The 13,606-nt window shown below is 38.4% G+C and overlaps 1 protein-coding gene across 1 annotated transcript in view; it reads right to left on the minus strand.

Moving 5' to 3' along the window:
• The window catches only part of baz2ba (bromodomain adjacent to zinc finger domain, 2Ba), a 153,465-nt gene that overhangs the window by 47,343 nt on the left and 92,516 nt on the right, over positions 1–13,606 (minus strand). Inside the window, 6 exon segments of the mRNA XM_055638807.1 lie at positions 170–424; positions 2,727–2,867; positions 8,504–8,569; positions 10,386–10,412; positions 10,646–10,690; positions 11,092–11,157. Coding sequence (XP_055494782.1) covers positions 170–424; positions 2,727–2,867; positions 8,504–8,569; positions 10,386–10,412; positions 10,646–10,690; positions 11,092–11,157 — 600 coding nt within the window.

A 13,606-nucleotide genomic window follows, 5' to 3' on the forward strand; every position in this document is an offset into this window, starting at 1 on the left:
TAGATTAGTATTTAGCTTAGTTTATAGATGGGCCAATGAAAGTCTAAAATTATAGCTATTTAATGATCATTTTTTTTGACTGCCATTAGAAAATAAATTCGGCTTCTCATGAACAATATTTTACTTGGATTTATTTTAAGGATGAAAATAATGAAAACAAATGTCCTACCTTATATCCTGGTGGTAGTCCTGGGTCGTGAATAGCAGCTCTTAATAGTCTCACCAGCAAATCTTGGATTTCTCCCATGCTTTCACTCACGTTAAGCAGTCCTTCTTGGAGTACATTCAAAGTTGGGACATCAACACTTAAATCAAAGCCAAGTACCTTACCAAAGTTGTGGAGGAACTGTACTACCATGAGGCAGTCAGCAAAGGCACCTCCAGGCAGTACAAGACCAGGAATGGGGAGAAACTCTGGTAGAGGCTAAAATGGAACAACAAATAATAATGAGCTCAAATAAATATTTCTTTGCAGGACAATTAGCTATACTTTCTGCTTCACTTCTAGTTTAAAGGAAGCATGAAAAGATGCCTTAATATCAAAAACAAGTTGATAAAGAATTACAATACATTTGAACACACCACCATCACTAACTACCATGCTATATTCCTCACAACATTTCTGGGCTATGGCAATTCTCAGTGTATTTTCATGCTAATAACCTCTTGGTCATATTGTAAACATCTTCTCAGAGTTAAAGAAAGTCACTGCACAAAAAAAAGGCCCATCTGATCACAGTTCATGCTGGCCGACATTACAGCTATTTAGTTAATCCCCAGTTCCCAAGCCTTGTTCCATATCCCTGTAAATTCAAGCTCCTCTGGTGCTCATTCAAGTACTTTGCAGATAAGATGAGAGGCTTTACTTCCACCACTTTTTCAGAATAACGCCATTCTCCTGGTGAAATTCTATTTTCTCAAATCTCTTAGAATCCTCTCATCAATTAATTTAAATCGTCCATAGATATTAATCTAACTGATAAGGGAAATAAGTTCATCTCATTTACCTTTCAGGCCATTCATGATTTTATACACCCGAATTATATCTCTCAATTATCTCTAAGAAAATAACCCAGCCTACACAATTTCTCACCAATTTTTTCTGTCCATTCTCAATACAACCATATTCTTACTGAAGAGTGATAAATACAACTGCGGCAAAGGGGATGTAAAAAAGATTTGATGATAGCAACAGTCTAGCATAACCTGATTCTTCCATTCTGTGCCAAATACCTTCTTACCACGTTATTTACCTGTCTGTTACCTTCAAGGACTCCAATATCTCTTGCATATGTCCACTTCTTTGTATCTAACATTTATTGTAGATTCTCTTGCCTTTCCAACATGCATTACCTCACATCTACACAGACATCTGTTTACCACTTTTGTGGAAACCTAACCCAAACATTTTCCTGCAACCTATAACTTCCTTCTTGATAATCACCAGTACTATCTGTAAACATTTTAAACATGGTCCCTACATTTATGTTTTAAATCATTTATATATACACCATGAAATGCATTGCAATCAGCCCTCCACTAACATTCTCGCTACTTTCATGAAACGTAGTAGCCCATTTTCTCCAAAACATTTACTACCCATCATATACCCAAGAACAGCAGGTACTGGTTTAAACCGAAGATAGACACAAAATTCTGGAGTAATTCAGCGGGACAGGCAGCATCTATGGATGGAAGCAATGGGTGACGTTTCGGGTTGAGACCCTTCTTCCGGCCGAGTCAGGAGAGAGGGAGATACAAAGATAAGGAAGCGTGAGATGTGAAAACGAGACAAAGGGGATGGAGATCGAGGAAAATGTAGAATTGATCATTGTTAGCTAGGAGAAGGTAACAACAAAGTAAACAGATAAAATCGAGGACAGTCAGACTGGTCGGAGAACTGGGAACGGGGGAGGGATGGAAGGCAAGGGTTATTTGAGGTTAGAGAAGTCAATATTCATACCACTGAGGTGTAAACTGCCCAAGAGAAATATGAAGTGTTGTTCCTCCAGTTTGCGCTGGGCCTCACTCTGACAATGGAGGAGGCCCAGGCCAGAAAGGTCAGTGTGGGAATGGAAAGGGGAGTTAATGGCGAGAGGATTTGAGTATAGGAGGAAGGAGGTCCTACTGCAGTTGTACAGGTGAGACCACACTTGGAGTATTGTGTGCAGTTTTGGTCTCCTAATTTCAGGAAGGACATTCTTGCTATTGAGGGAGTGCAGCATAGGTTCACCAGGTTAATTCCTCAAGATGGCAGGACTGACATATGATGAAAGAACGGATCGTTTGCACATATTCACTGGAATTTAGAAGGATGAGAGGGTATCTTATAGAAACATATAAAATTCTTAAGTGATTGGGCAGGCTAGATGCAGGAAAAATGGTCCTGATGTTGGGGGTCAAGAACCAGCGGTCACAGTTTAAGAATAAGGGGTAGGCCCTTTAGGACTGGGATGAGGGAAAACTTTTTCACCCAGAGAGTTGTGAATCTGTGGAAATCTCTGCCACAGAAGACTGTGGAGGCCAATTCACTGGATGTTTTCAAGAGAGAGTTAGATTTAGCTCTTAGGGCTAACGGAATCAAGGGATATGGGGAGAAAGCAGGAACGGGGTACTGATTTAGGATGATCAGCCATGATCATATTGAATGGTGGTGCTGGGTCAAAGGACCGAATAGCCTACTCCTGCACATTTTTTCTACGTTTCTATTCTTATAACATACTTACCTTGTGATCTGACAAACACATATCTTCATTGGGTTTCTTTAGCTCCTTGGCCATCTGCAACTCCAATTTCTTCTGCTGTAATTTTCGTTCTTTATTTAAACGTTTCTCAACCTTTTTCTCCTGCTTTAGCCGTTCTCTTTCCTTTGGGTATTAACAGATTGTAACTTACTTTATGTTATTATGTATAAGTCAGGGAAATGCATTCAGGTACAATGATCTTTTGTTAAAGTTTATCAAAACTAAAGACTTTCCAAATAAGAATTGGTTACTTGAAAAAAAATTATGTTAATGCAGATCTCAGTGGCATTGCTTATTAGCATGAAACTGGATGCAATACTTAGCATGACCTATGATTTCAGGTTATATTTTTGTTAGTCAATCCACCGCAGCCAATTTATTGATCGACTTTTTTCCACCCATTATAGTGCTTGACCTCTGGTATGCGAAAAGAGAGCTTACAGAACACGTAGAACACAGAAGAGCACAGCACCTCAACAGGCCCTTCAGCCCATGATATCTGTGCCGAACACAATGTCAAACTAAAACAATCCTTTCGGCATGCACATGATCCCTATCCCACCATTCCTTGCATATCCACGTGCCTATTTAAAAGCCTGCCCAGGTTTGAAATAGCAAAATGCAACATCTCACACTTTCCAGAGTTAAATTCCATTTCCCATTCCTTGGCCCACCCTCCCAACTGATCTAGATCCTGTTGCAAACTTAGATATCCTTCCCCTATCCCAGATTAAAATCTGTATGCCATTTATCTATCCATATTTGTAAGTGTTTTATATCCTGCTTATTTTTTGATAACCTTTTTCCCTGTCTGCAAATTCATCCATTTTCGTGTGGACTACAAACTTACTAACCAACTCATCTGCATTTTTGACCCCGTCTTTTATATATCACAGAGGTCCCAGCAATAATCCCTGTAGAACTTCGCAAGTCAGACCTGCAGCCAGTATAACAACCTTCCAGGCCCGAGTAATATGCATTGGCAGCATCATCATAACAATGGTCCCTCTGGCCTGTCGTACTGCACTGCGAAAGGGTTATGGTATTCTACTTTCCCATGTTGGCGTTGAGCCAAAGCCATTTTGAATTTTCAATCTAATTTATACTGCGTGGGGGCAAATTTGGTAATATTAGCAGAATCCTACAATTTACAGTGCCCTCGACAATGTTTGGGACAAAGACCCATCATTTACTTATTTGCCTCTGTACTTCACAATTTGAGATTTGTAATTTAAAAAATCACATGTGGTTAAAGTGCACATTATCAGAGTTTATTAAAGGGTATATTTATACATTTTAGTTACACCATGTAGAAATTAGACAATAGACAATAGGTTCAAGTAGGCCATTCGGCCCTTCATGCTAGCACCGCCATTTAATGTGATCATCCACAATCAGTACCCCGCTGATCATTCACAATCAGTACCCCGTTCCTGCCTCCTCCCCATATCCCCTGACTCCGCTATCTTCAAGAGCCCTATCTAGCTCTCTCTTGCAAGTATCCAGAGAACCTGCCTCCGCCGCCCTCTGAGGCATAGAATTCCACACACCCACAACTCTCTGTGTGAAAAAGTGTTTCCTCATCTCCGTTCTCAATGGCTTACCCCTTATTCTTAAACTGTGGCCCCTGATTCTGGACTCCCCCAACATCGGGAACATGTTTCCTGCATCTAGCACGTCCAAACCTTTAATAATCTTATATGTTTCAATAAGATATCCTCTCATCCTTCTAAATTCCAGGGTATACAAGCCCAGCCGCTCCATTCTCTCAGCATATGACAGTCCCGCCATCCCGGGAATTAACCTTGTAAACTTATGCTGCACTCCCTCAATAGCAATAATGTCCTTCCTCAAATTAGGAGACCAAAACTGCACACAATAATCCAGGTGTGGTCTCACTAGGGCCCTGTACAACTGCAGAAGAACCTCTTTGCTCCTATACTCAACTCCTCTTGTTATGATGGCCAACATGCCATTTGCTTCCTTCACTGCCTGTTGTACCTGCATGCTTACTTTAATTGACTGATGAACAAGGACCCTCAGATCCTGTTGTACTTCCCATTTTCCCATCTTGACACCATTTACATAATAAACTTTCTTCCTGTTTTTGCAACCAAAGTGGATAACCTTACATTTATCCACATGAAACTGCATTTGCCATGCATCTGCCCACTCACCAAACCTGTCCAAGTCACCCCGCATTCTCATTGCATCCTCCTCACAGTTCACACTGCCACCCAGCTTTGTGTCATCTGCAAATTTGCTAATGTTCATCTAAATCATGAATATATATTGTAAATAGCTGCAGTCCCAGCACCAAGCCTTGCTGTACCCTACTAGTCACTGCCTGCCTTTCTGAAAGGGACCCATTAATCCCTACTCTTTGTTTCCAGTCTGCCAACCAATTTTCTATCCATCAGCACTCCACCCCCAATACCATGTGCAATTACAGCTGTGCCATACATAGTCCCCTATTTCAGGGCACCATGTACTGCCCATTTCAGGGCACCATAATGTTTCAGACACATGGCTTCACAGGCGTTTGTAATTGCTCAGGTGTGTTTAATTGCCTCCTTAGTGCAGGTATAAGAGAACTCTCAGTATCAAGTCTTTCCTCCAGTCTTTCCATCACATTTGGAAACTTTTATTGCTATTTATCAACATGAAGACCAAAGTTCGTTCAGTCAGTCAGTCAGTCAATTTTATTTGTATAGAACATTTAAAAACAACTCGCGTTGACCAAAGCGCAGTACATCAGTGCAGGTACTAATGCGCTACATACAATGGTACACAACCTAACAATACATACATAAACTGTTTACAGCGCCCCCTCAGAGGGCCTCAAAAACACTAGGGAGTAGAAATAGGTTTTGAGCCTCGACTTAAGGGAGTCGATGGAGGGGGCAGTTCTGATGAGGAGAGGGATGCTGTTCCACAGTCTAGGTGCTGCAACCGCAAAAGCACGGTCGTCCCTGAGCTTAAACCTAGATCGCGGGATAGTCAGTAGCCCCAAGTCGGCCGACCTGAGGGACCTGGAGGTAGAATGGTGGGTTCGAAGATTTTTGATATAGGGGGGATTTGTTTTGGGAGCTAGACCCCTTCAGTTTTCTCTTCAGCATTAAGGGATTTGTATACGAATAAGAGGAGCTTGAAGTTGATTCTGTACCGTACTGGGAGCCAGTGGAGAGAGGCCAGAATCGGGGTGATGTGGTCCCTTTTACGGGTATGCCAAGTTGTGCCATGAAAAGTCAAAGGAGCCATTATGAGACTGAGAAACAATAATACAACTGTTAGAAACGTCAGCCAAACCGTATGCTTACCAATATCAACTGTTTGGAACATCATTAAGAAGAAAGAGAGCACTGGTGAGCTTACTAATCACAAAGGGACTGGCAGGCATCCACAGCTGATGACAGAATAATTATTTTTATAATAAAGGAAAATCCACAAACACCTGTCCGACAGATCAGAAACACTCTTCAGGAGTCAGATGTGGATTTGTCAATGACCACTGTCTGCGGAAGACTTCATGAACAGAAATACAGAGGCTACACTGCAAGATGCAAACCACTGGTTAGCTGTAAAAATAGGATGGCCAGTTTACAGTTTGCCAAGAAGTACTTAAAAGAGCAACCACACTTCTGGAAAAAAGGTCTTGTGGACAGATGAGACGAATATTAACATATCAGAGTGATGGCAAGAGCAAAGTATGGAGGAGAGAAGGAACTGCCCAAGATCCAAAGCATACTACCTCATCTGTGAAACACGGTGGTGGGGATGTTATGACTGCTGAAGGTACTGGCTCACTTATCTTCATTGATGATACAACTGCTGATGGTAGTACCATAATGAATTCTGAAGTGTATAGACACATCCTATTTGCTCACTTTCAAACAAATGCCTCACAATTCATTGGCCGGCAGTTCATTCTCCAGCAAGCAATGATCCCAAACAATACTGTTAAAGCAACAAAGGAGTTTTTCAAAGCTAAAAAATGGTCAATTCTTGAGTGGCCAAGTCAATCACCCGATTTGAACCTAATTGAGTATGCCTTTTATATGCTGACGAGAAAACTGAAGGGGTCTAGCCCCCAAAACAAGCATAAGCTAAAGATGGCTGCAATACAGGCCTGGCAGAGCATCGCCAGAGAAGACACCCAGCAACTGGTGATGTCCATGAATCGCAGACCTCAAGCAACCATTGCATGCAAAGGATATGCAACAAAATACTAAACATGACTACTTTCATTTACATGACACTGCTGTGTCCCAAACATTATGGTGCCCTGAAATGGGGGGGAATATGTATAAACACTGCTGTAATTTCTACATGGTGAAACCAAAATGTATAAAAATGGCCTTTATTAAAATCTGACAATGTGCACTTTAACCACGTGATTTTTTTCTATTACAAATCTCAAATTGTGGAGTACAGAGGCAAATAAATAAATGATGGGTCTTTGTCCCAAACATTATGGAGGACACTGTATGTCAGAATCCCTCACCTGGGGTGGAGTGGGGCAAGAGTTGGCGAATTAGTGATGGCTCCTACTCACATTAATGGTATTAATCCCCATCAAACTCTGAAATTACAAAACCATAAAAGTCCTCCTTTCCCACTCCTTAACATTGTGATAGCTTCTTTTGATGTTTATTTTCTCCGCTCTCACTCCCCTTCTTCAAAACAATTTTAATGAACTGTTTGATTTTATGCTTCCATGCTCTCTTGCTCCATTTTCTGACTTGTCTAGACTATTCATAATCTGAAAGAATTTTAGCGGCTCTACTCCAAATCTTTTCTTTCTACTTGGCTCAATTTTGTCCAATAGCTATAATCTGTGTTCTGGTACCCTCCTTATAAATCATTTTGTAGTTTCTCACGTGCTTCCAGGCCCTCTATGTACCTGGCAATCAGAACTATAAAAACTGAACCAGCACCCCAATTGCAGAAACAGAATGGTGCAATGTAACTTTAACATACCATAACTGTTCTTGAGTTTTATGCCTGTATAAATAAATTGCAGTTGGCATTTGTAATTACTCTGATATTCACGGATGCTTCTTTTCATGATGTGTTCATCTGTAGTCCTGGATCTCTTTGCTCTTCCACCCTATTCAATTGTGTCCTTCATCTACATTGGTTTATTTGCTGGTCAACTGTCTCTCCATGTTTATTAAAAGTCAGCTGGTTGCCTACTGCATCCTTCCTCAGGTTAACTTTTAGTTTGAAATGTGGCTTAGAGTAATGAAGGTTCTGTTTCTGTATAAAGTTTGCTCACACCAAATAGATTCATCAGGATTAACAGGCCTTAATTTTAAATTGTATATTAGATGCCAGTATAGCAATATGTAAATAATTTAGACAAATACAGGTTTAAATTATTTCATAGTTGACCCAAACCCTGTGACTAAATTGCAATGTTAATCTTATAATTTCACAGGAGTAATTCAATTTTCAAAATAACCTATTAACAGATCACACAGTTCAAGAAAATAATTCTACCTCATTGAAATCATGTGGAAATTATAAAACAGTAATATAATTTTCAGCATTGACATACCTTTGACAAGGTAAGCTTAAAACTATGTCAAAGTAAGCCACACTATTATAAAGATTCTGTATGATTCCGTATGATTCACCTTAACTAATAAATATAAATTGCAAGTAAACACAAACTTAGTTAGAGTTAGTGTACCTTTAAGCAGATGCTTTCCTGTTAATTGAAGAGATAATATTTGTTAATGCACTGTTTTACTTACTTCAGCTTTCTTTCGTGCTTCCATTGCTTTCATGAGCATCATATGTTGCCTTCTCCTCTCCTTTTCCTAACGGTGTACAAGATGAATTGCAAGTTTAAATAATTAAGGATTGCTATTATAATTTAGTTTAAAGTATAATTTTTTTTTAATTTTTTGAGTAAGTTAGACAATAGTGAACAGTTTAAAATAAAAACAGACAATGGCCAAGTTTGTGTACATTTTAGTTGAGGATTAGGAAATAACATGGACAATCAAAAGCAAAACAGAAAAAGCAACGGATGTAAAGACAGTGTAAAACGAAAGCGTATGCTTTAAGTTATGTACATAGTTCGTGGAAAAGCAGAGCAAATCAGTGCGATGCTTCTCCATAGCTGTCAGGTATAAAGCGCAATGGTCGGCTTCAACAGGCTAATTACCTTACATCTGCTTCAGTCAAAAATCATTTAGCATAAGTCCAATTAGTACGAATCTGTTGTAATTAGCCAATTTTGTAATATTTTATTACCTACATATCTAAGTTTTAATGCAGGATTGAAATCAGTCTTTCAGAACATCATGTGGAGAGAAAATAATATTCATCTATCACACATCAACTTTAATGAAGTCACTATTTTAAGATACTAAGCTCACTTTCCAGCAAACAAAATTATGCTATTGACTAATATCACAAATTCAAATTTAGAAGAAAAAGTTATTTGAGGGCTAGGAGGATGATATAAGGAGGCAGGATCAAAACAAAACTTGTATTGATTTGTTTTTACTTTCTGCTCACTTCCTTTTTCATAAGAGTAAGTTTTGATTTATGTGACTGGGTTATTTGGAAATACTTGCTACAGTCACATCAATTACAACTTTTTTGCTGTAAATTGCTTCATACCCATAATTATAATAGACATGAGCTCTGTAAAGTTATTATACATTATTAATTTTTCATCTCGCAACTTCTTAATTACAGAAAAGCTACTGAACTACAATGTTATTTTCCTAATTGCATAAAATCCTACAATGGAATTGTGCGAAGATATCTAAATAACCCGTGTAAATTGTTACAGCCCAGTTATCCCTCTCCCTCTAACTGCATTGCATCTGTATGGTATCCTTGGATCCCAGACACCTCATATGAAATGCCACAGGTAATCAACTAACAGAATAAAAATTAAATTCACATTTGTGAACAAAGGCATTTGTGACAAAGGCCTCCATGAACAAAGGATGTTTTAATCTGCATTCTCTTCAAATTAAAATATTAGAATATGTGGCAATCATAATATTTTTATGTATTCTACTTCTGTTTTAGTCAAAGTCAGGAAGGTATTTGCAGCAACATATTGTCATGCAGTTCTACACTAGTCATACAATGGGAAAAGGTAGATTATTGAACTATTGTTGTGCCAAGCAGGCAATAAAGATCTCATGCTGAATGTCTTCATCTGTTTACTGACATTTTGTCTCCTTAAACCAACCTGTGGTTAAGGTAGAATAATATTTTAGAAATTTGGTTTGCTGGAATGGCATTGTTCCGGGATGTAACAAATAAACTTTAATAGAATGTGGGACAAGAGAATGAATTGTGGCAAAAAGATTGAACCTTTAGAGACAGTCTAACCATTTCTGAAGAACTGTAACTAGTTTCAGAACTTGCATATTCGACCTTTTGATGTCTCCTATTACTAGGTGACAGGTGAAAATGGAAATTATATTTGTTGATTCAATTTTTTTCTTTTATAATTATAGCAGATGTATGCAATGCACTGTGCTGTAAAAGCCATGCAGAAGTATGTAGTATGACAGCAGCCAGTGCTACACTTTATGCATTACTATGACAACCATATCACAACCAAATCACGATGCGGTGTTAGATGTACAAAAAACATACCCATACCATATCTAGTCTATGCCTCTCCAACTCCTGGTAGAAAGAGTTGGCACATTATTATGAAACAGTAATCACAATTTGTTCAAACCAGTGCACATTATTTAAAAATATCATTTCCCCCAATACCAAAGCAAGCTAATTTAAGTTGAGGAAAAATTAAGTATAATAATAAATGTTTACTTCAATACATCTCCCAAAGATACAGAAGAAAACAATCAATAAAGCAAAAATTCACGAAAGTGTTAATGTATATATAATTTACCAACCTGATGCTTAAGCAGAACAGCCTGTTGTCTTCTCAACTCCTTCTCCTTCAAAAATAACAGAAAATACAGATTCTTGACTATATCAATTATGGACATGAAACGAACATCGAAACCGGAGATAAATGATGATTACAATAATATGCCAATTTATGCACCAAATTCTCTGAAATTAATAAAAGATAAAAATAACTTGAGATGCTTGAAGTACCTGTGCAGAAAAGAAAAAATATCAACCAAACCTTCCACATTAAACTTTACAATCTCACAATATGACTACGAACGAGATCCTACAAAACAACTCCCTAAAGTATTTCCTCGACTTTTTGCGTAGGGTCCTACATATTTTATTGCATATCACCTGTCCGTACATTTTTAACACAATTACAAAATGTTCCTACACAATTGCCCAGTAAAGTTCATAGACCCAGAGATCCATCTAAACTAACCTTCATCCGTTTCTCGGCTTCCAATAATTTTGCATTTGCTGCTTCTTCCTTCTTTTTCCTCTTAGCCTGTGCATGCAAAACAGGTCTGGAGGTCATGCAAAATGCACTACTGGAACTTTGAAACAATCTCAAACTTTTATAAGTTACATGCTATACAACATTCCAAAAAATAATGAGCTAGAGTGTCTACATAACATTGACTAGAACACAAAGACCACAAACATTTCTAACAGCTTAGAATTAGACACAGAACTTCTATAAAAACATTCAGTCAAAAAAACTAATTATTACTAATTATTTGGAGAGATTAAGAGATTTTTTTTAAGGGCTATTCAAGAACTCTCAGTATCAGGACCATATTTGTCCACAATAACATCCCTATAATAAATTGCAGGCTACTGCAACACCCAACAACAACAGGGTCTGTTCTGAGGGAACTTACTCCAGTTTTACTTGGATTATAATGTGTTCTGGAAAAGCTTCTTGAAACTTGTTTGAAATTAACCTAATCACTACAGCTAAAATTAAAAATCATGATGCTTAAAATAAAAAAATTAAAAATGATTGCATGATCCACATTTCTTAACTGATCTCTCTCTCAGATATTTACTTGATTGGTGATACTTAAGTCATATGGCACAGTAACAGGTCCTTCCGTCTACCAAGTCAGTGCTACCCATTAAACACCAATTTACATGAAGCTCCATTTTTTTTACGTACTCCATATACCCATCAACTTCCCATTTCCCAGATTCAGCCACTAATTTACACACTACGGACCATTTACCTCCCAACCTCCATGATGGATACAGCACTTTGAGGTAATGCTGATACGGTCAGGGCACGAGATGCAGAATGAATTGTTAGCTAGCTTCAGGAGGTGGAAGGTTGTCTATCAGATTGGAAGCCTATGAACAATGATGTGATATATATATACACACATATTGAACTTTTGTTCCCTCTCTCGTTTATCATATTGTTTACAGTGGACTATGTTTACATATTCTGTTGTGCTGTATTTCATTGTTCTATCTGGGACACATGACAATAAAACAATCTAGACACAGGGATCAGCGCTGGATCCTCTTTGTCATAAATTAATGGTTGGGATAAGAACCTTGTTGGCATAGTTGTTAAGTTTGTGGACAGTGAAGAAGGTTTTCAAACGATACAACAGGATCTAGACCAACTTGGAAAATGGGTCAAAGTTTAGCAGATGTTACCTAAATTAGATATGTGCAAAGTAATGCATTTAGGAAAGTTAAACCAGGGCAGGACATAATAGTGAATGGCAGGGCCCCGGGGAGTGCTGAGGAACAGAAATACTTCAGGTACAAGTAACTAGTTGGCTGAAAGTAACAACACAATTTGAAAGGGTGGGGAGGAAGATATATGAAACGCTTGCCTTCATCGGACATTGAGTAGGAGAGTTGGGACGTTATGATATAACTGTACAAGTGTAAAAACAGACTTGGACTATTATGTGCAATTCTGGTTACAATGCTATAGGAAGGATGAAATAAATCTAAAGAGGGTGCAGGAAAGAAGCACGTTGCCAGGACTGGAGGGCTTGAGTTATGAAGCGAGAATGAGTTGGCTGAGACTGTTTCTCCTCGACCGATAAAGGGATGATCTTATTCAGGTTTTTTTTAAATCATGAGCGGCATAGATGAGACTTTATCCCCATGATAGGAGAGTCTATAATTAGAGGGCACAGGTTTGTAAGAGGGAAATAATTTAAAGGAGACCTGAAAGGCAATTTTTATATACAGTGTACATGGAACAAGCTGCCAGAGGAAGTGGCAGAGGTGGATACAATGACACTGATTAAAAGACATCAAAACATGTACATTGCCAGAAAAGGTTTAGAGTGGTACAGGCCAAATGCAGGTAAATGGAACTAGCTGAGGAAATATGGGAATAGTTTGGTCGGTATGGCCAAGTTGGGCCAAAGGGCCTGTTTCTTTGCTGTATGACTATTATCAAGCTTCTTCTCAGCAACCATCAGGGTCCTGAACACTGCACAACATTAACCACTACCTCAACAGCTATGATCCTCTATGGTAGCGTTTTTGCTTGCACTGTGGATTTCAGTTTTGCACTATTTTTGCACTATGGTTATCTAGTATTGCTGATATTAAGTTATTTCATTATCAATTATTATATATTAATTTGTGAGTTCTACATTAATGGCTCTGTTAAACTGCAGCAAGTAAGAATGTCATTGTTGACAAACTTGACATTCAATGATTGATCACAAGAAGGTTAAAAATACTGTCAAATCAACCAGCCATATAGAATGGATCAAATCAAGCCCAGAATGTGTTACGACAACAAAATTTCCAGCAATTGCCAATAAACCATTGCTTCCCAGTATCCTATGGTGGAACATTTTCACCACTACTGAAATGTATTGAAAGTCACTTGCACATTGGAAGTACTGGAGCTCACAGAGAATGGATCAACACATTTTTAATTGGCCCAAATTCTGTAGCTACAGTGAAGGAATGATATT

Source organism: Leucoraja erinacea, chromosome 7 (assembly GCF_028641065.1).
Source record: "Leucoraja erinacea ecotype New England chromosome 7, Leri_hhj_1, whole genome shotgun sequence".
Classification (NCBI taxonomy): domain Eukaryota; kingdom Metazoa; phylum Chordata; class Chondrichthyes; order Rajiformes; family Rajidae; genus Leucoraja; species Leucoraja erinaceus.